Here is a 23719-nt window from a genome sequence, read left to right as displayed (position 1 = left end):
TAAGCGCGTGGGCCCGCGATCTTGGCGGCCCTCTGCCCGTGCCTCTTGAGTCAGGTCCACCACGCCGCGCGACCCAGCCGCCTCCTCGCGGGCCCGAGGGTCCTTCTTGCCCAACAGTGGAGGTGGCTCCCCACCACGGCCCGCCCGCTCCTTGGCTGGACCTTCCCGCGACAAGCCTTTGGTCGGGGCGCCCGAGGAGTGGCTGCTGGAGGTCCTGGAGGAGGGCGCGTGAGAGTGCAGGGCGCCCGGAGCCCCCGGAGCCGGCAGGTAGAAGCCGTCTGTGGAGAAGAACACAACAGTGAGCCAGTGCCACCTCCCACCTCTGCCAGGGCAGAGGGGGCCCTGAGAGGGTGCCCTGCAACCCTAGGACAAGGAAGAGGGACATGCACAGGTAGCCCTTGGGAGGGCAGGCTGTGAAAATGGCTGGAACCAAGTTTAAATCTCACCTTGGCCACCAACTAACTATCCTAAGCCTCAGTTTCCTCATATGTAAAAGGGGGAGAGGCCAAGGGTTAAGAGCTGCCCAGAGGGCCTAACAGGGCTAATGAAGAGAGAACAACTACACCTAGTGAGCCGGTGGGAGCCCTTAGGCACTGAAGTCTCAAAAAAGCATCTTGGGCAAGGGTCTTAGAAAACAGAGCTGGGGAGCTGCCTGGGATACTGGTGAGGGCCCAGAGAAGCCCCTCAGAAGGTCCCTGTGCCACCCGCTCCACAGTCCCCCCGGTCTCACCCACTCCTATCCCCTGACCTTTCTGGGTATCGAAAATGCTGGGCTGGCCCAGCTGGCTGAGGAGGGGGCTCCCACTGCTGGGGGGCTCCAGGTGGTTCAGATGGAGGTAGGATGGGTACAGCCCGCTGGGAAGGTGGGAGAAGCCTGGAAGAGAGAAGAGAAAAGCTGGGCTGGACCACTTCATTACTTCCCACAAGGAGCTTCCTTCCAGCATTTTCATTTTCTTGAAAATTAACTATTTTGGCTGTCAGCCCCCCGGTGCAGGGATCCCTGAGGTTTAACACCAGCTCCCCAGGACCACGCTTGTCCCCCTCCCCAACCCTGGCTCTTTGGGCCTCCCTCCAATCCCAGGCAGTTTTCAGGGGCTTGGTTTCTCCAATCCCCCAGGAAAAGGATCAGAATGGATCCAATTAGAAGGGGATGACAGCAGCTTGCCAAGTACGGTCAACTGCTTTGCCACTGTTGTTCTCGTTTAAACCTCAAAACAACCTAGGAAGCAGATACTCAATGTCCTTACTTTACAGATAACAAAACTGAGGTTCAGAGAGGAACACTTGCCCAAGGTCATCCAGTGCAGGAGCCCAACTTTGAACCGAAGTCATCAGACTCTACAACTAGAACTCTAAACCTCAGCCCAGCATGGGCCCCTTCTCATCTATGTGACCCCAGGCTGGTCACTCGCCTCCTATGAACCTCGGCATACCCAGCATCTGCTGCTGGCAGGTCTCCCAGGCAGGTGCGGCCAGGAAGGAATTCCTCCTGCCAAGGGTCCTCCCACCCCCGGAAAGGCCCCCCAACCAGTGATGCCCAGAATTGGGACGTTGCAGGACAAAGACAGGACATAGTGGCTGCAGAGAGAGAAGCAAGACCCCTAAGAGGGCACACGGGGAAGGGGCCCAAGAGGCCCTGCTCAGCAGGGGCCAGAAGGCCAAGCAGGCAGGCAGATGCTGGGGCACTGGGCATGGGTCCTGATACTCAACATGGGCGGAGGGGTCCTACAAGGGTGACCTGGGTACCCTTGCTGCCTCCAAGGCCAGGGATGCAGACCCTGGCCCTGATCCACTGGGCCAGTGTTTTTACCCCCAGGACCACCTGATAATGACATTAACAACATTTACGTAACAAAAAGGACCACCAGATACACGTTATCTCATGTAATCATTGAAACAATGCCCAGTGTAAGCATTGGGTCCCTCTGCTCTCTCATCTGTATAATGGGCATACTAGTTCCTATCTCAAGGCTGGTTCTGAGGTTAAAGGGGACTCAAATACACAGTGCCTGGGACAAAGTAAGTACAACATGTGTTTACTATCATTATTATTCACTAGTATTGTTGGCAAAAGAGAAAAGGGCATCTCAGGTAGGACAGAGGACAGGCTGGTGCCACAAAGGTACCAGAGGCAGCCTCTTGCTCCTCCAGCCCCTGCAACACCCACCCTGGCTGGCTGAAGTGGGAGATCTGGGTGGCACCCCATCCCAGAAGGGCCATGCACCACCATCCCAGGCCATCCACCATCACACCCCCACCCCCTGGCAGAGGCAGGGTGGACCCCTGTGTGAAGGGCACACACCCTCATTCCTGGATTCAGATGCCTTTCCCACGGGGCCTGGGAGGAGCAGCCTGGGTGGCCTCATCTGTACAATGGGGACAATGCTGTAAGGACTGGAGGAGGTCTTGTGGCTGAGAGCACCTCTGGCTGCACCTATTTCCTCCTGGCTAAATGGAGCCGCCCACAGCCCCACCCTGCAGGATTTGGGATGACAGTGAGCACTTGGTCAAACCCAGGCCTCCAGGAGGAACCGCAGAGACAGTGGGCTGTGACAGCCCCAGCCTGCATTGGGCGCTGCCAGGGCTGCAACCTTCCAGGACCCAGGGGACACCCACAGGCCACCTAAGAGGCAGAAGGAGGGACCTAGAGCCTGATATCTAAAATCCACCAAAGCCAGAGGTGGGGGAGGAGCTCAGGGGTCCCCCAGGCCCTCCCTGCACTGACAGAGGGAAGTAAGGCTCCAGGGAGGTCCAGAATTTGCTCAGGGCCAGCAGAAAGCCAGGCCTGCAGACCTCCACACTCGAGGTCATCACAACAACAAAAGAGGGTCCGATGGCCCCAGGTCCCACCACTCCTTCAATCATTAACAAACCTACTGTAGAACAAACCAGGCCCTGCCCTCAGAGATCACTCCAGTGGGAAAGTGGAGAGTTCACCAATAATCACACGGACAAATGTGGAAGAGGGTAGGGGAAGGTGGGGTGTTTGAGCGGAGTCCTGAAGGAGGAACAGGCCAGTGAGGTGGGGTGAGGGGCTGCAAGCAGAGGGAATGGCCTGTGCAAAAGCCCCGTAACAGCCACAAGAGAAAGCACTGAGCATCTGAGGAACAGCTGGGAGGCCGGATGACCAGGGCTAGGCCCCAACAGCCATGGCGAGGAGGAATGAGTGTGGAGGTGGAGGAGAACGGGCAGACTTGAAAAGTGCTCGGGACATAAAATCACCAGAGTGGTGGGGACAGCGGCCTGGCAGCCCTCAGCCCCACCCGCCTGGCATGCTCCTTACCTTCATGGGCATGGGCAGCCCACAGCTGCACCATGGGCAGGTTGCTGGGGGTGGGGGAGCGGAAGGAGAGGTCAGAGGGCAAGGGCACCGGGCTCCCATGGGATGAGGCCGAGGGTCCCATCCCGCTGGCCACAAAGCTGCCCAAGAAGGCCTCGCCTGCAGAGAGAAGGGGGGCCGTCAGGCAGCCAACCAGGCCACCGCTGCCCCAGCCCTCTGCCCCAGGACCTCCATCTCTCCCCACTGCACAGAGTAGACACTGGCAAGGAGACCAAAGGGATCTCCCCTGACCCACCCCAGCTCTTTGGCTGCAGGATGGGCCTGGGTCAATTCAACCAGACCCAGAGTTTAAGAAAGCTGTAGACCTCAGAAAGACAGCCAGAAGAAAGCCACCACAGCAGACCTTTACCCCCAGATCCCCCAGCACCCTCAGAAGAGGGCTTTACCAACCCTGCTGCACAACCAACTCACATCCAAGGGGGCACCATTCTCCCCATTTGCAGAAGGAAACCTGAGTCCAGTGGGGGGCTGGGACCTCCTGAGGCCACAGAGTGGTGGTGTTGTGAGCTCTGCAGAGCTCCTGGACCAGCGAGAAGGCCCTCGAGTCAAAGAATGACTTCCCTGAGGACCCCACAGCAGCCCTGGAGGTGCATGGACCCTCTGAGTCCTTAGCAGCCTTTGTGCCCATTTAACACATGAGGAAGCTAAGGCTCAGAGATGGAAAGTGCCTGGTCACACAGTCAGTGAGGGGTGACTCAGAATGCACACCCAGAGCCCGCAGTGAATTAGGGAATGAATCCATAAGTGGATGAGAGCGTCAAGTGTGGAAGTGGATAAGGTGTGAGGGAGCCCTGCTCAGGGGGCCATCACTCCAGATGACAGAACCCACACACCCAGGGTCCCTGCTAATGGGGGCCCCAGGGCCGGCTGCTGCTCCAAGAACAATCTACAGTCGGCTGGGGCCTGGATGGAAACCACACCAACCTACCACGCCCCATTTGTCCAGGCCCATGCTGGACAGGACAGCTCCTCACTGCCATACAGGGACTCTGTCCCACAAGCTCCAAACACCCCACATTCCAGCAGAGGAGCCTGGCAGTCCGCCGGGTCATGGGCCCAAGGAGGCCTGCGAGACCACGGGCAAGAGGCTTCCCTTGCTAAGCCTCAGCTTGCTCTTCAGCAAAATGGGGGCAAAAAAAAATGCCTCCTTCAAGAATGTAGTGAAGTCGGAAGCATGCACTTAAATTAATCACAACAATCATAATGAACACTAGGAGTGCCCATTTGCTAACAGCTAGCAGGCACCAGCCCCTGCAGGTGATCTCAAATCCTCCCAACAACGCCCTGGGGAGGAGGCTGCAGAGCCCTGAACACAGAGCTGGGCAAAGTGGCACTAAGTATCTACCAGGTGTCAACTCTGGCCGGCCCGCGTGTGTACCCACTCTAAGTCCCTGTACAGTGGATGCTGTCTGCAGGTGGCACAGAAGTTGACTGCAGAGAGCATGAAAACAGACCATATGTGTGGCTCAGGTGCCCAGGCAGCCCCAGTACAGCCCGCATGGGGCTCACAGACCACAAACCCAACCTCTGAATCCCCAGCAGCGCCCCCTATGCAAGGACTGCATACAACAGGTGCTACTGACCCCCTCCCAGGGGTACGGAATCCCAAAATGTCCAATTCAGCCCCTTTAGGGATACCACATGGGGAAACTGAGGCCTCAAGGGGCAGGGCCTCCACCTTGGTCCCCCAGAGTGGAGAGGACAGCAGGCAGAGCAATGGGAGCCACCCTCTGGTCACATGCTCCGCCGCCACCACCCCGTGTCCAGCCCCCCACACTCCAGCCCAGCCCAGCCCCCCTCACCAGACTCCAGCGCCAAGCCCTCGGGACCCAGGGCCATGTTGGCCAGTCAGTCCATCCATGCAGCCCAAGCCAGGGCAGCAGGGCCTCTGGGCCCTGCCAAGCCCCAGGCTTCCTCCTTGGTGTGACAGGCAGGCGGGGGGAAGGCTCCGGAAGCCGGCAGCCAGAGGTTTGCGCAAGGGCTTACATCAGCCGCCAGCTCTTCCTGCCCGGGCTGCACGGAAGCCCCATGGTCCGACCTGCGCCTGCCCAGGCTTGTGAAACCCGCCCAGTGCCAGCCCGGGCCAGCAGGGTGTTGGGGCCCGGATGCCACCAACGGCTCCTGCCTGCCACAGGGCTCAACGGCATCCAAACTCCCTCCTCCCAAGCCTGGTGGAGGCCACTGGGGACCCTGAGGAACCCAGGAAGTCAGTGCTGCACTCAGGGCCCCAGTCAGCAACTCGGTAAAACGGTCCTACGATCCCTACTTGCCACCAACCTTGAGGACAGCGAAGACAGTGGTGTTTATTTACACCTATTCACTGCCTGCATCCCCTTCCTACATCCCTCTCCTGCAACCAAGCCACAGATGACAGTTGTCACTCATGGCTCACAGCCCCAGTGCCTGCCTCCCTTTCCCACCTCACCCAGCCCGCAGCCCCTCCCTCTAGACCGCTCCTTGCCCATTCCCATCTTGGGGCCTCACTTGAGCTGCCCCCTACAGCCACGCAAGCCAAGCAGGCCCAGATGGTTCTGTCCACCTATGACAACTTAGAAACATAGATCTGTCAGCCTGACCACGCGCTCCCATGAGAAGGTTCGCTCCCTGAGGGCAGGGCCTCTGTCGGCCTTGCTTCCCACCATATCCCAGCGCCCAGGACCTGGCACCTAAGAGATGCTGCATTTTTGGATTAAGTGACCACGAAGTATTATTTCTAATGCTCACAGGGTCAAAGCAGGTAGATACATGTTAGGATTAGAAGAGAAGGTCAGGGCAGCCCCTGGCCCACAGGAGAGGCTCAGTAAACTCCAAGGAAGCCACATGTCACTCAGGCCATCCTGCCTGGCCTCCCGGGGGGGGAGTGAGCACAGACAGTGACCATGTCACCAGCGTCTCCAGACTGCTGACTGAGTCCCGACAGTATGCCTAGAGCTCCTTGCAGCATCCTGGTACAAATCCCCCACCCCCGCCACCTGCTCATGCCCACCCCTAGGAACCTAGCAGTGGCCACTCCCAGTTGACCAAGATGGGTGCAGGCCTCAGGGCTCCAGCAGTGACAGTCAGGCCCAGAGATCACGGGCCTCTCTGAAGACTTTGCTGGATTCCTCAAGCCAAACTGATGTGGGGGATCTCCTTCCCTCCCACCCCAGGCTGAGCTCAAGGCCTGGTCCCCCAGCTCTTGTACCAGGCTGCCCTCTGTTGACAGGAAGCCTCCATGCTACCCACTCACCCCAATAATTATCTCACTTGACATCTTAGAAGCTGAGACCAATGACTGTCAAAACCTAAAACACACATGTAACAATAATAAATTACCATCATTCATTTTAACGACAGAACTCTACGAGGGCTGGGCACTACTCTGCCTGCAGTAACTCACTGAATCCTCATGCCAGCCTTTCGTAGAGTGCGAGACTACTGACAGCCCAAGGTCACATAGGCGTGCGGCTGGGGGGTTGAGCTGGGATGGGAACAGGCCAACTCCAGAGCCCAGTAGCCTGCCTCTAAATGCCTCCAATGGAAGAATCACACGAAAGCTACCAGGATATGCTGGGAGAATGTTCCCCACTGCCCTGCCTGTCATCCTCAACAAACTGGAAACAATCTGTGTGTCCATCAGATGGGGATTGGATAAATTAAAGACATACAGCAGTGCTGCAGCAACAGTGCCCGACAGATGTTCTGTACCTGTGCAGTGCAATAGCCACTGTCCACGCCCTGCCACTGAGCACCTGAAATGTGGCCAGTGAGACTGAGGAACTATATTTTTTACTTTATTAAATTTTAATTAATTTAGATTTAATTTAGCAACAGTCTGGGCTGGAGGTTCCTCCCTGCTAGAAACTGGAGGTAGTAGGCAGGAAGGGTCAGTATACACACGGGGAGGGATTCAACAGAGAGGTCACCAGGACAGAGCCACGGGACAAATCCTAGCTGCGACGCCCACTTGCTCTGTGACTTTGGGCAATTTTCTTAACTTCCCCAGGCTGTATGAAATGTATAATGTAGTAACATCTACCCCTCAGGGCTGATGTGAAGATTAAGTGAATTCATATTTGTAAAATGCTCTGGACATTATCTGGCATGAAGTAACTGTCATGTAACATCGGCTATTACTATTATTGTTACTTTAATTTATAGTTACGAAAGCTGGGGCTCAGAAAAGCTAAGCAACTCCTCCAGGGTCAGGGTCCATGTGGAACCACTTCCCCTACCCAAATGCCATTTGTCCTTCCTTAGAACAAAAATTTAATTTTGAAACTAGAGAGCACTGGCAGTTGCACACTGTGAGTGCACTAAATACCACTGAATTGCACACTTTCAAATGGTTAATCTCATGTTATGTGAATTTCACCTAAATTTTCTAAAAAAAAACCACTAAACTCTGCTCTCTACCTCCAAATCCAGTGCTGTGTCTCCACCAGTTAGGACAGGCTGGCCAGTGAACCTGCCTCTCTGCCCAAGGCACCCCAGGGCCCCTTCCCAGATCCTGGCTCACCCTCCCACAGCCCTGGGAGCAAGGGAACCTTGTTTACACATTTTACAGATGAAGGAACTGAGGCGCAGAGAGGGGGCCCAGGGTCACCAAGCCAGTAACCAAGTCAGCATTGAGACTGGTGCCATTGTGCACAAGCACACCATACGCCAAAGCCTCAGCTAGGGATCCTGCTGTACCAGTGACACCCCAGTACATGTGTGGGTTCTCCTTTTGTCTTCTTCTCTACTCCAGACCCCCAACTGTGGCCCCTGGAAAAGGAGGTGGCACTCACCCATGAGGGTCCCAGAGGGGTCACCACACCTGTTTTATAGGAGGATCACATACCCACTTTTTCAGTTAGCAGTAGAAAAGGGAGTCATTTTGTTCTTTTTTGGGTGGAAGTTGAGCAAAATCCTAAAACAAATGAGTCCCTCCAGAGCAGATAATTTATTAGTCTCCTTCTTGAACTATCTCAGCCAAGTGCAAGACCCAGCCCAGTGCAGATGCTCAACCAACATTTAGCGATATTCAGATATGTGTTATCTCTGAGTTGACAATCTCTAATCCTAAACAGGTCAATCCATCTGACGAAGGGAAACTAAGGCTCAGAAAGGAGGCACATCATGCCCAATCACACAGTTCATGATCCAAGAGTTAAATAAGGTCCCTGCAAGGGCTGCGTGAGGGGTCGAACAGGTCCACCCCTTCACGGACGCAGTGAGCACCTACCTGGGTCTCTCTGCTCCTTGGGAAAATATTTAATAACATTAATAACAATACCATGTGTCAGGCTGTGTGCCCAGCACACCGATCATCAGCTCATGTAACCCTCGTGGCCATCTGAAGGAGTTAGTGGTACTGCTCCCAGTTTACAAAGGAGAAAATCCCAGGCAGAGACTCCGAGGTGGCCAAGCTCACCAGACGGTAAAACTAGAATAATCCAGGTGCTTCCTTCCTTCCTTCATTCCCTCAACACTTACTAAGAGCTCCGGCGAGCTGGGGACTGGCTAATAACACTCCCTAAGGAGCTGCATTATGACAGTTCCCTATCAGAAAGGGTGACAGTGATGCCACCTCAGCAGGTCAGTGGAATCTTGCCTCTGTGACAGACATGATAGATGGAGTCGCTGGGGACTCTTCTGGAAGTTGATTATATAGTGGGCACCTGAAATCCTCATTGGTGGAGTAGGGAGGAGAGTTGGATGAGATCGTGTGGGTATGAAGGTTTGGTAAACACCTAATTTTGTAATACCTAAGCCAGAGGGCTTACACACTGTGCCTCAGTGCCTCTCCACCTCAGCCTGGAATCAGGACCCTATGTGCACACTCCCTTCTGTATATCCCTCACTCCCTTCTCTCCCAGCTTAAGTGACTTGATGCATGAGGCCTTCCCTAGCCACCCTATTTTAAATTGCAACCCACCCCATCCCCACACCCTTTCCTGAAATATTTTCTCCACAGTGCTTATCACCATTTATCACACTGTATTAGTTCCTTGTTTACTGTCTCCACCCACTGCAGCAGGGCTCAGTAAGCTTTTTCTTGAAAGGGCCTGTTCTGCCCGTTGCAGGGAAAGGCAGCCAAGGACAATAAACTATTGGGTTATGCTTTGTTCCAATAAAACTTTATCTATAAAAACAAGAAGTGGGCCAGATTTGGCCATAGTTTTGCAGACCCCAGAATTACAGTGCGGGCTTCAGTTTACTCCAACTCCAGTGCCCCACACGTTGCATGTAGTACGTGCTCAATTAATATTTATAGATAGGGAGATGGGGCAAGGTCAGGAGGACTAGTGTTGAGGAAGCGGAGGCCTTTCCCGCACCCTATTCAAGGCCAGCCTGGAACTTGCTAAGGGCTTCACTTCAATCTGTCTCCACACCCCATCAACTTTGGGAAGAGAATTCTTGTCCCTTTTATAGACAAGGGAGTTGAGGCTCTGATTCCAAAACCTACACTTTTCTACTCAGCTGCATTACCCAGACACAATGGAAACACCCACTAGAACAGTGGCTGCATATTTCCAATCCCAAAGGCCCTTTTATAACCAAATACAGAATATGTTTTCCCCTGACATTTTGAAACATTTTGGCCTTTCAAAGGAACTCCACCCCTTAAGATGTCACCAAAGACTATGACAGCATCTCATCATCATGATCAAATCACCCAGAAAAGAGCTCATTCAGGACCAGAGCAATGACAGGTGACTTAGGTGTTTCTAAGACAGCAGTTGAAAATAGCACAAGGACCCATCAGAGAGAATGACCTTCAAGCTGCCATTGATCTCAAGATCCGGAGTTCTGTAATACCTAAGCCAGAGAATGGGTTAAAGCCCTGGCTGCATAGAGTTTCTTATAATTCCATAAGAATCCCAAGCAATTCGCAAAGGAAGAACTGTAAACATCAAACTCAGTAAAAAGTTCCACATCATTAGTATTGCAAAGAAGTATTAAAACACAGTGATGTCATTTTTGTCTATCAAATTAGCAAATTTTCACTCTGATTGTGAGTAGGTGGGGCAGGAAGCAGACCAGGGAGGGTGAGAACAGACAATTCATCCCCAGCTTTGGAAAGACTTCTCAAGGACTGAAGAGGCCCAGACCCACTTCTGTGGGTCCCTCCCAAGGAAATAACCAGACCTACTTACTAGGAAGCTCACTGCAGCCAAACTGATCTGTAGATTCAATGCAATTCCAACCACAACAGAGAGAGAAATAGACAGATAGTAGATGGGGGGGAAGCTGTCTCTAAAAATTACACAGAAATTGAAAGCAGAAACCTGAAGAGATATTTGCACACCCATGCTCACAGCAGCATTATTCCCAAGAGCCAAAAGGTGGAAACAACCCAAGTATTCATCTACACATGAATGGATACACAAAATGCGGTATATCCATACAATAGAGTGTTACTCAGCCTTAAAAAGGAAGGAAATTCTGACACGTGCTGTAGCATGGATGAACCATATAGACATTATGCTATGTGAAATAAGCCAGCCACAAAAAGACAAATACTGTATGATTCCACTTATATGAAGGACCTAGAAAGTCAAATTCATTGAGACAGAAGTTAGAAAAGTGGTTGCCAAGGGCTGGAGGAGGGGAATGGGGAGTTTATGTTTAATGGGAACACAGTTTCAGTTTAAGAAGATGGAAAAGTTCTGGAAATGGGAGGTAGTGCCCGTTACACAACAATATGAATGTGCTCAATGCCACTTAAGTGCACGTTTACACATGGTTAGGACAATAAGTTTTGTTATATACATTTTATCACATTTTTTTTTTAACGTCATGCAGCAAAGCAAAGGGTCAACTATAGCCAAGTCAACCCCGAAGATACAGAGAGGCGTGGGAGGCCTTACACTACCAATTCCAAATACATAAACCTACAGTCATAAAGTAGGTGGGGCACTGGCACACGGGCAACGTGGACAGACCAAGGGAACAAGACAGCCCAAAACAGACCCACAGACGCATGATGTGGAGAAACAAGCCTAAACGATGAACACTGCTGGTCAGCTTGGATATCCCATGTAGGGAAAGCCACGAATCTTAATCCTTACTTCATATCGTACACAAAATTCAACTCCAGGTGGACTGTAGACCTAAATGTGAAAAGCAGAACAAGAAAGTCTGCTGAAGAACACACCGGAAAATACCTTCATGACCTGAGGGCCAGCAAAGATTTCTTAAAGACCATAAAGCTAAAACTGATATACCAGATTACATTAAAGTTAGGCACGTATTGTCATCAAATGACACCATTCAGGTGAAAGGAAAAGGCAAGCTGCCACATGGAAGATCTGTACCAACACAGATCACCAGTGAAGGACCTGTAACAAGAATATACGAAGAACTCTTGCAAATCGATAAGAAAATGACAAACAACTCCATGTAAAAATTGAGGGTCGAAAATAAGGATGCCCAAGTAGCTAGTAAACCTGTGACGAGGTATAAAGCTTCTTAAACCACCAGGAAAATGTGAATTAAAACTACTCTATACACCCACTAGAATGGTTAAAATGTCAAAAAGAAAAGATGGAAACTACAGGACTGGAGAAAGCGTAACTTAGTATAATCACTTGTGAGAACAGCTTGGCAGTCTGGGAAGCCCTGACCCAGCAATGCCCTTGCAGGTACACAGCCACCAGCAGTGATGCATATAAATACACATCTACCACGGAATTCAAGAATCTTCCTGGGCTGGCCTGTTAGCTCAGTTTGTTAGAGCAGCGGTGTTATAACACTCAAAGTCAAAGGTTCTGCTCCCCATACCGAACAGCCACCCAAAAGAGAAAAAAAAAAAAAAAGCCAGACATGAAAGAGAACATACTATGTGATTCCATTTATATGAAGTTCAAGCACTGGTAATTCTAATCTCTGGTGGCACATGTTGGGATAGAGGTTACCCTTGGGAAGGCGAGGGGGGAGTGACTGGAGGTGGCTTCTGGGCTTTTTTAAACCTGTGTTGATGGTTACACAGGTGGGTTCAGTTGGCAAAAAAAAATAATCGAGCCCTACATTTATGATCTGGGCTCATTTCAGTGTTTATCTTAAACTCCAATAAAATGTTTCCTTTAAAATAGGCCAATGTGGGGAAGGGCAGCCAGTGGCTATCTGAACACAAGCATGGTAAATTACATTTTGAATAATTTTCATGGAACTCTGACACTGACATAATTTTAAAAAACCAAAGCAAGTAAATAAAGAAAAATGAGCCAAGAAAGAAAAGAGGAAAGAAAGAAAAATTCCTACCAACACCCTACCTCCCAGACAGCCCCTGGTTTTCTTGCAGAGAGCCCAGGCCTTGCTTCTGGATCCCTCATTTCCCAGCTGTGTGGCCCTGAGCTGGCATCCCAACCTCTCTGTGCCTTACTTTCCACTCAAGTAAAATGAAGGCAGTAAAAAAGGCAGGACGCTATGCCTCACTGGGGATCCTCTATTTGGTGGCACTCACCTCTCCAGGTGATAGAGTGCAAGGCTATGTTGGGGGGGGGCTTACCCTGCATATCCTTGGCACTGTGGCTGGGCCATGGGAACTGTGGCCACTGCCACCGTCCCCAACCTCCCATTGGTGCAGCAAAGAGGCAGCTGAGGGTCCTGGCTGCAGAGGTTACTCCAAGCTAGGAAAGGACCAGGACCATGGGAGCCACCAGACCAGATCAACCAGCTTCAGGCCACACCCCACCTGTAGGGCCTGGGGGCTGGCCTGAGGGTCGTAGGAGGCCTACCCCACCTCTCCACCCCTCCCCTCTCAATGGAAGCCATCCCTGACCCTCTCCAGAGAGCAGATTCCCAATTAGGAATTCATCTCTTAGCGCAGCTCCCAGTTCCTCCCTACCAGAGGCCACAGCACAAGCGGGCAATTGGGGCTGAACTCCAGTCCCTCCCCCATGGCCGAATATAAGCCCCCTATGGGCAGGAACTTTGTCTTGCTCCAACCAGACACCTAGCCCACAAAGTAAGTCCTCAAATTTAAATAAAGGGAATCCCAAAGACCACCAGGAAGCAGTCAAGTCTTCAACTCCGCCAATGATATGCAAATTCGTTCACCCTAGCCTTGCCCCTAGGACTCCAGACATTCTCAGTTCTAAAGCAATTACAGAGGATTTCCCCATCCAAGATTTTTTCCCCCAAGGGCTGGCCGGTTAGCTCACTTGGTTAGAGCATGGTGCTGATAACACGAAGGTCACAGGTTTGGACCCCCATACTGGCCAGCTGCCAAACTCCACTCCTAAGGAGTGCAAGAGGAGGTAGAGATGGAAGGCCTTCCAGCAACTGCTTGGGCAAAAGCAAGGAGGCATCTGAGTGGAGAAGGCACAGACAGACAGAAACCAGGTCTCCCAGGCACACCAGCCAGATCAGGAGTGTGGGCTAGACCCTAGAAGTGGTGGCACAGAGTTTTGTCTTTACAGATCCTTTCCCAAATGCCAGAACCTCACGAAAATGACATAATGTGGTTTTAAAAAGAGAAAACAAAATGAGAAAAATAGAAAGGAGACAACCTTCATGACAGTTTCAAAGCAGGAAAGCGGATAGACAAGAGGTGTGCGGCTTGGCAGCGTGGGAAAAACTAAAACTTAAGCTTAGAAGGAGAATCAAGAACCAAGCCACCCCTGAGACTCCAAACCCAGAGCCCCTGGCACCTCTATAGGCCAGGGTGCAGGGAGAAGCTGAGGAAGAGAGAGTTGATTTCACCCACAGAAGAATGTAGAGCCCACCACCATGACTCCTCTGTTTACACTAGGGAAAGATGGAACCACTGAGGGTCTGAATTCTCAGGGCTGCGGTGGGAACCAAGAGGAAAAGTGGGATCTGAGTGCAAATCTTCAGCCTTAACATGCACACTCAGCTCTTTGAACAGAAGCAGCCAGGCTTAAACTTAAGCAGGCAGGAGACTAAAGGATTCTTGCCTATGTGAGATTTACAAGGTTGAAAAGGAAAGACCTTTTTACAGAAACTGACATTCAGGAAGTTCCTCAATGGGCAATAAGCCCCACCTTTACATGTAAGTCCCATCTGCTTTTTAGTGCCTCTTAAGTACAAAGAGGCACCTGAGAATCGACAGACACGTGCCTGCTGAAGTCTCCAACATGAAAGAAAAATGAGAAAAAAAACTCAGAGGAAACAGAGACAATGCATGAGAGAAGAAAACTCTAGGCAAAAAAATATATATACAATTAATATCCTCCAAGTGATGTGAATTAATATATTACCCATGAAACAAGAACAGGATGCTATTTTAAAAAAGGCGGGGGAGCACCCAGATGATAAGAAAGAGCTCTTAGAACTTAAAAATATGATCACTGAATTAAAAAATTAAATTGAAGGATTAGAAGATACTTGAGAACATCTAGAAAGCAGAAAAACATAAAGAGATGGAAAATAGAAAAGTATAAGAAAATTTGATTAGCCCAGGAGATCCAGTATATCTAACTAACTAATACTACAGAGAATAGCAAAAATGGTGGAAAGGAAATTATAAAACACTAATAAAAATAACAGTAATTCACAAACATTTCAGAGTGAGGGACTTGCGTTTTCAGATTGAGATGGCACAGGGAACACCCACCACAGCAAATGCAAATGGACCCTAGCAAGGCACATCAACATGAAATTTCAGAACTACAAAGATGAAAAGACTAACAGTAATGATAATTATAAGGCTGACTTTGTGCCAGGTGATGTTCCAGATATTTATGTACAAAACTCATTTAGTCCTCATACGATCATAAAAGGCAGCTACTATTACCCATTTTACAAAAGAGAAAACTGAGGCATAGATAGGTAGGTAACATGTCCAAGGGCACACAGCTAGTAAGTGGCAGGGTGTACATGAATTTCAGAGCCAATGCTCTTAACTATCATATGATGTTAAGCGATTTTAAGCATTAGGAAAAGAAAAAAAAAATGGTTCAATTACAAAGATCAAAAATTGAAATGGCATCATATTCCTCAAAAGTAACACTGGAATGTAGCAGGTAATGTCGCAATTCCTTCCAAATCCTAGGGGGAAATTGTTCCCAAAATATCACTCAAGTGTGAAAGTAGAGGCTGGCCACTTCGCTCAATTGGTTAGAGCCCAGTGCTGACAACACCAAGGTCAAAGGTTGGATCCCCATTCGGGCCAGATGCCAAAAAAACAAAAAAAAAAAGGTGTGCAGGTAGAATAAAAAGGCATTTTTCAGGCATACTAGGCCTCAAAAAATTTGCCTTCTGTGTACCCTTCACAGAAAGCTACTGCAGGATGTGCTCTACCAAAATGAAGAAGTAAAACAGGAAACAGGAAGGTATGGGATTCAGGAAATAGGAGATCCAACACAATAGAGAGGCGAAGGGAGTCTGAAGGATGATGGCTCTGCAACAGGCCAAGCACTAGGCAAACCAGACTAGAGAAGGAAGATGGAAAATTCCAGGAAGGAAATCTCCAAGGAAAGAAAGGGACAGCTCATCCAACAGACATGACCAAATAAAAAACGTATGAAGAGACTAGAAGCCAGGGATTCTAAGAAATCTCAGCAAATGAAAACAAAAAGAAAACCCCAGAAAATAAAGAAAGGAATTTTATTATACCACTTGGCTCAAATGTAAACAATACTTACAAAGCCATAATGATAAAATCAGTTTAAACAAAAACTGTATGTAACAACAATCATAATAATAAGTATTTACTAAGTGCTTATTATATGCCAGATACAGTTCTAAATTCTTCACCTATATTAACCAAACAATCCTCACAATAATCTCATGAAGTACATACTATTATTATCGCCTATTGTAAAGATGAGAAAATCACCTTATAAGTGGTTTCACTTTCGACAGTTTGAATTACCTGCAGTTCGAAAATATTACATGGAAAATTCCAGAAATAAACAATTCATAAGTTTTAAATAAACAGTTCATAAGTTCTGTAGCAGGATGAAATCTCCCACCATCACACCTTATCCCACCCAAGGTGTGAATCATCCCTTTGTCCAACGCATATACGCTACCTGCCTTATAGTCCCTTATCCACCTCAGTTATTAAATCAACTGTGCTTGTGTTCAAGTCGCCCTTATTTAACTTAATAATGGCACCAAACCCCAAGAGTAGTGATGCTGGCTATTTAGATAGGACAAAGAAAAGACGCAAAGTGTTTCCTTTAAGTGAAAATGTGAAAGTTCTGGATTTAATAAGGAAAGAAAAAAATCTTATGATGAGGTTGCTAAGATTTACGGTAAGAACAATTTTTCTATCCATGAAATAGTGAAGAAGGAAAAAGAAATTCGTGCTAGTTTTGCAGTCCCACCTCAAACTGCAAAAGTTACGGTCACAGTGCATGAGAAGTGCTGAGTTAAGATGGAAAAGACATTAAATTTGTGGGTGGAAGACATGAACAGAAAACGTGTTCCAGGGCCGCCCCGTGGCGCACTCAGGAGAGTGCGGCGCTGGGAGTACAGCGACGCTCCCACCACGGGTTCGGATCCTATATGGGAATGGCCGGTGCGCTCACTGGCTGAGCGCGGTGCGGGCGACACCGCACCAAGGGTTGTGATCCCCTTACCGGTCACGAAAAAAAGACAAAAAAAAAAAAAAAAGAAAACGTGTTCCAATTGATGGCAAAGCGTTGCGCCAGATTAACCTAGTGTTAATTAAATTAAACTTTATCATAGCTACATACATATAGGAAAAAACAGTATACACAGGGTTTGGTGCTATCCATGGTTTCAGGCATGCACTGGGGGTCTTGGAACGTATCTGCACAGAGAGGTAACTAACTTGTAACTACTATACAGAGAGGTAAAGAAAACACCAAGTCAAGGGTTAAGATCCCCTTACCGGTCATCTTTTAAAAAATAAAATAAAAAAATAAAGTTGAAGCTATGCACACCCTGTGTCCCAGCAAATCCACTCCTTGTTGTAAATCCAAAGAAATGTGTACATATGTGCACCAAAAGGCATGTTCATAGCAGCACTATTCATAGCAAACACTGGAAACAACCTAAATGTTTATCAACAGGAGAGTGGATAAATTATGCTATGTTCGTATAGTGGAGTCCTATAGAGCAATGAGAAGGTACAAATTACTGCTACATACCACAATATGAATAAATCTCACAAATATAATATTGAGTGAAAGCAGCCAGAAATAAAAGAGGGCAGGCTAGCGGTGCTGATAACACCAAGGCCAAGGGTTCGGATCCTATATAGGGATGGCCGGTTTGCTCACTGGCTGAGCGTGGTGCTGACAACACCAAGCCAAGGGTTGAGATCCCCTTACCGGTCATCTTTATATAGGATAAAAAAAAAAAGAAACATTAGGTTCTTTGTCTAGATCCACAAAAAAGTCCTGACCCCCAAAGGGTTAAAAACAATTTGATGAGGGCCGCAGGTGGCGCACTCCGGAGAGTGCGGTGCTGATAACACCAAGGCCAAGGGTTCGGATTCCTATTTAGTGATGGCCAGTTCGCTCACTTGGGAGAATGTGGTGCTGACAATGCCAAGTCAAGGGTTAAGATCCCCTTACTGGTCATCTTAAAAAAAAAAGAAAAAAGAAAAGTCTCAGTTAGGTGGAAGAAGCAGCTGTGAGTCCCTGAGCTACACAATAATAAGTACAGAAATGGTGAGGAAGCCATTAGATACAAAGAAGTCTTGAATTTAGACAAGGGATGCAGAGGACATGGACCATGCTGATGGGAGGGACAGAGGATGGCATCTTGAGACTGATCATGAACAGACACCTCCACAGAAGCAATGAGAACCAGAGGCAGCACATGGAGCTAAGGCCAGGTTGATGAACTGTTCCTTGCCTCCAACCTAAGGACTTAAGACTATCCACAGCAGAGTGAGAAATATGAGGGGAAGAGGAAGAATCCTATACTTAACTGAACATTTACCCTAAAGTGACTGTGTTAAACAAGAAGTACAAATACACTGTGAATTAACAAGTGTAATTATTTTCAGTAATCCATTGAAATGGTAACTCATGAGCTATGTTGAGTTCAGTTACTGAAAAATAAAGTTACATGTTTGCTCACCAATGTTGTCCCTATAAATTTCAACATCACTGCACGTTGACTTGACCCAGAAAATTGCCATCAAGGAATTTATCTCAGATAAATATATGCACACACCAACAAGCAAAGATTTGTGTATAAGAATGTTAATTTAGTTTTCAGTTTAATAGTGAAAAGCTGGAAGAAATCCAAATGGTCACGAACAGGGATTTATAAAAGTGAATTGTGATGCATTCATACGATGGAATAATAGTCACCTGCCATAATAGATGCTCAGGAATTTGCATTTTGACTGACTTCATTAAAATTTAATTAAGATGATTTAGCACATTATAATGAGAATGTAAAGGTTTGATGTCAAATTTCCATAGTATTTAACTTATCCTTGGTATTCATTATAAAGTGAATTGTCGCCTACCATATAATAGAATAGATAGAGTATTCACATGCAAACTTTTTGTTATGGTTAGGATGCCCTGTTTAAATAAGGTTTCTTTCAAATATGTACTGCACTGAGTGTGTTCTGAAACAAGAATGTCCAATCCCCACTCTCTCCCCAAACCTGTGCCTGCCCATCCCTCTGCAAGCAGCTCTGACCAACAATCTGGAGTCGTCTTTCCTCCTTCTCCTCACCCCACATCTGTCTTAGTCCAACCTCTACATGGCAGCCCGAGCCCTGGCCACCTCTAGCTTCTCTCCCTGGTCACCTCCCAAACAGCGTCTGTTTAGCTGTTTGACTTGTCTGGCTCTCACTGACGGGTCACCCTGCTTCTCTTCCCATCTACCAGACAGTCCGTCTCTGGCCAGCAACCTACCCTAATTTTTTTAAATGCTTATTTTGAATTATTTCAAAATTCAGAGAAAAGTTTGAAATAGTACAATGAATTGCCATATGACCTTCCCCAGATACAGCAACTGTGAACTGCTCTCTTGCTCTGTGTCATTTGATGTTATTTGATGTATCGTCTCCCATACACACACGCACGCATACATAAGCTGTCCCTATGCTAGGCACATATTTTTTCTCTTCCTGAACCATTCCCTAGAGTAAATTGTAGACATCGAGTCCCTTGCCACTAAACATTTCAGTATTATTCCCTAAGAACAAGGACATTCTCTTACATAACCATAGCACAATTATCAACTTCATAAAACATAATATTGATTTGATACTATCAGCTAATCTATGTTCTTTAGAGCAATTTCTCCCCCTATCCAAGATCCAATGGAGGGCCATATATCACCTTTAGTTATCACATTTTTTAGCGTCTTTTAATCAGGAACACTTCTCAGCCTTCCTTTGTCTTGCATGCCATTAATGTTTTTTTTTTTTGAGTCCAGACCAGTTCTGTAAAATGTCCCTCAATTTGAGTCACTCCCTCCATTTAAAACCCTCCACTGCCTCCTCATTCCTCACAGTTTAAAATTCCAAGACCTCATTACTGGCCTTCAGGGACCTGCAGGATCCCTCCTCCCCCACCTCACCACTCCCCAGCACCAGCCAGGCTGACAGCTCTCAAACATGCCAAGCTCTTTGCTTCTGTGTTCATCCGCCTTCATGGCACTTTTCGGCTCTTCACACACACAAAAAAAGGTCACTCCTTCAGATCACTCAGGTCGGCTCCACTGAGGACTGCCCCTCGCCACTCAGTCCAGGCCAGACCCTCAGCATTTTCTTTCTTCATGGCCTGTATCCTTATTTAAAGTGACTTCCTTCGCTGATTTGTGTGTTCACTGCCTGGCTCCCACACTGGCATGTGAGCTCCAACAAGGGCAAAGATTTGTCTGTTTGGTTCACTGCCGCATTCCTAAGACCAGAGTGGTGCCTGGCACGCAAGAAGCACTTGGAAATTATTTGTTTAGTAAATGAACAAGTGAGGAAAGAAGAAAGCACTAGGGTTGGGAGCTAAAGAACCAGGAGGCCCAGAGAGCGAGGGAGTCCAAGAGGCCCTTCCAGATTCCAGAACCTTCCCCAGGCCTCCCTTGTTGCCTCTAACCAGAGAAGGAAACACCGGCAAATCTCCCTTATCTTTGGGATCCAATCACTCGACCAGCCAGTCCTAACTGATTAATCTCCCTAAATCAATCTCAGTAGGCTGACAGGCTGGATTCCAGAGATGAATCTGATCAGACCCTGGAGAAGGCCCATGGCCCCCACCAGCCAGGCCAAAAGTGCAGGGTCTCCCTTCCTGATCCTTGAGTCCCATCCCCCATTCACACATCCTCTGAGGGCCAGCCCAGGGTGTGGGGACAGAGAGAATAACTAACCCAGTACAAAATCCTGCTAATAGCTCTTTAATTGTGTAATGTGTGAGGAGGACTCACTCCAGGCTTCCCAACCCCAGAGGGGAGAGCCAGCCCACGGGGTGTTTGCCACTTACTTATCCCTTTCACTAATCAGGCTGTGAACATTTACTGCTCACGCTATATCAAAACTCAGGGGTACAGGAGAGGTAAATCTACCCTTTCCTTAACCCCAAGCCCCATTCATTCTTGATTCCATCTCTTCTGCAGAGGAAGGGGTCAAACCACACCGCCTAGACCCACAATGCAGAAAGCATCTCCTCCAGGAGACCCTCTCTCATAGCAGACTCCCTGTCAATACTTGCTTGTAGACAGAGTCCCCTCCAGCCTTGAGCTCTCACAAGGACAGTTCCCTCTGCCTAGGAGGCTCTACGTGAGTGCTGGCCCTGCAGAGATGCCTCCACATTCACCAAGCTCTTGGTGAGGTGTAATGTGCCTCTCACTCGCTGTGTGACCCCGGGAAAATTGCTCAGCCTCTCCAGGCTTCCCAGTACAAAAATAAACAAAGATGGGGCTGATAAGGCTGGCAAAACCTAAGGAGCTGAAAGCTGAGAAAGAGAGAGTGGCTCGTCAGAAGAGAAAATTCAGCCCCTGCACCCCACAAAGAAAACGGGGGAGGAGGGAGTGCTACCTTGAGGAATTTCTGATCCGCCGCGCCCCAAGCCGTGAATGAAGAGCAGCTCCCTACCTCGTGGCTAATGGGATTAGCAAGGGCTTGGCTATAGGCGTTGGCTTGGGGTCTGAGGTCTCCCTGCGGCCACTGGCAGTGGGGGGGCGCCGAGAAGCAGGGCCGTCCCCCACCCTTCCGTACGAAGTGAGCACAGGCCCCAAGGAGCCGCAGTCACCTGCCCGCTATTTCCTCCACGACCTGGGCCGCCTAGCACGCAGCCAAGACAAGGAGGCACCAAGGCAGGGCTCCGCAGCCACCTCCTGCTGGACTTCCTCGGCTGGTCGCTTGGCCTCCCTGCACCTCAGCCTCCCCATCCACCAAATGGGCGTCAGGCAGTCTGACTGCAGCGGTCAGCTTAGGCGCGGCCTTGGCACGGTGCGCACACGCAAAGGCGCTCCACAAGTAGTGGGTATCTTCACCGCTTCTCATTAGGGCAGTTTGCCTCTACCAGGCCCGAGCCAGATACCAAGCGGGCAGTGCGCGTTGCTCCCTCCCAGATTCGCAGAAGGCAAGTGAAAACCCTGCCAGCCAGGGAGACCCGAGGTCCGATTCCCGGCCGCGGGGGGCCCTCCTCACGACCCCGGGCCAGACCGAATGACCCAAAGAACCCAAAAGACACGCATACACATACACACACAAACACAACACCGTAGCTTCGAGGAGTGCAGGGCAGGAGGGGTGGGGGTAAGGGATGGCCTAGAAGGCCTTTTGTACCCCAGGGCCACCCCCAAATCCTTACTGGGGGGGTCTCCGGAGCTCGTCCCTTGGCCACAGCGCCCCTGGGAAGAAAATCCTTGCCCTCGCCGCAGCCCCCGGGAGGAATGCGGCCCCCAGCTCCCGCGGGGCATAGGCGCGCCTGGGGGCCTTGACCCAGTTCTCGAGTCCCTGCCAGCGGGGATCTCCGTGCTCCCAGCACTCCCTCCTCCCAGGCCACGCGAGCCCCTCCCCCGACCGGCGCCTCACAAAGGCTCTTTGTCCCGCAGAGTCCTCCGGACTCCAGTTCCTGAAAAGTTCCAAGAGAAAAATCAAAAAGAGGCAAAATCTGCGAGCAGGCAGGGTGGGTGGGGCGAGGCCAAGGCGGCCCAGGCCGGTGGTGTCTTCTACACCAACCCTAAGGACGAGGACAGCGTTGGGGACTCCCCGGGAAATCTCAAAAGTGCTAAACTACAGACTGGAGGAGACGTGGATTTTTTTTAAAAAATCGAAGCACGGGACGTCAAGCGCAGAAGCTAGGGGCAGCCCGGGAAGGGAGGACCGGGTCTCCTGGGGTGGCCGCTGGGCAGGTCTGGATGTCCCCGCGTCTCCCTTCCCACTCCGCCCAACTGCAGCAACCGCAGCTCGGCTGGTGCAAGCGTCTCCCTCCCCGGCGAGGCGCCCGCCCGGAGGCCACCAAGCCTTCTCGCCATCTACTCATGCAGTTCGATGTTGGACCCAGGGTTTCCCTTCCACCGCCCGTGCCCGGGCCGATGCGGTCCCCAAACTGCTTCTTTCCCACAGATTCCGAATAGCAGCGACCCAGTTTCGGCGTCCCTAACACGCCATGGCGCCCTCCCTCCCCCCGGAGAACGAAGGGTCCCCGGGGCCGGGGTCACCGCCCTCCTACCGGCATGCAGATTCCCGGGGCCGCTGTTCTCCTCCTGGGGGAAAAAGGAGCTCCCGAGAGTCACTGCCCGCCCGCCGAAGACCAAAGTCCCAGGGCTGGTATCACCATCTTCCTGCATCCCCCAGAGCTCGGGAACCGCGGAGGACCGGCGCCGCGCGGGTGGTGGAACTGGGAACAGGACCCAGGGACCACGGGCGCTGGGAAGGGCGTTTGCCAAGAAAAAGATTCGAGCTCAGAAAGCGGGTGTCTCACGGGGTGTGGGGGCTGGTTTGTTCTTTTCTCGCCCAGATTTTGAAAACTCCAGCCCAGGCTCGTGCCGCAGAGGCCGGGGATCGGAATCACCCCGGTAGCTCCGACTTCGGCAGACGTTGGCACCTCGGGAGGGTCTGGAGAGCGGATCGCACCGGGGTCTCGGGACTAGCCGCTGTCCTGAGCCCAGGGGTTTCCCCGTCCCAGAAAAGGAGCCAGCCCGCCCGCACCCCAGAGGACCGACCAAGGGAGAGACAGGCGCCGAGCCCCGGCAGCGAGCGCCGGGGAACCGGCCGAGTAGGGCTTCCCGGGCCTCCCTCCCCAAGATCCGGGAAGACAAGAGGGGGCAGGCAGGGAACTTACCCGGGTGCGGGTGGAGATTGAGGCCGGCCATGTACTTCCCGGGCGGCAGCGGGCCGGGCAAGCCCGAGGAAGGCAAGCGTCCGGCAGTGGCCGCGCCCACGCGGTGGCTATCCATGGCCAAGCCGGACAGGAGCGGCGGCGGGGGGCCGTGCACGGACCGCTGGGGCCCGAAATCTCGGCCATCCTTCCTCCGCGGGAGTGCCGCGGCCTGCCCCCCACC

General features: G+C 50.4%; 1 protein-coding gene across 1 annotated transcript in view; it reads right to left on the bottom strand.

Moving 5' to 3' along the window:
• The window catches only part of TNRC18 (trinucleotide repeat containing 18), a 98358-nt gene that overhangs the window by 71449 nt on the left and 3190 nt on the right, over positions 1-23719 (bottom strand). The window contains exons 2-5 of the mRNA XM_008574420.1: positions 23500-23707; positions 3284-3439; positions 749-874; positions 43-278 (exon numbers count right to left, since the gene is read on the bottom strand). Of these exons, the coding sequence (XP_008572642.1) occupies positions 43-278; positions 749-874; positions 3284-3439; positions 23500-23707 (726 nt within the window). The remainder of the gene's footprint in view (positions 1-42; positions 279-748; positions 875-3283; positions 3440-23499; positions 23708-23719) is intronic.

This window comes from Galeopterus variegatus, unplaced genomic scaffold, assembly GCF_000696425.1.
Source record: "Galeopterus variegatus unplaced genomic scaffold, G_variegatus-3.0.2 Scaffold1044, whole genome shotgun sequence".
Taxonomy (NCBI): Eukaryota; Metazoa; Chordata; class Mammalia; order Dermoptera; family Cynocephalidae; genus Galeopterus; species Galeopterus variegatus.
Note: the sequence above shows the minus strand (reverse complement) of the source record. Positions and strands in the feature narration are given on the sequence as shown.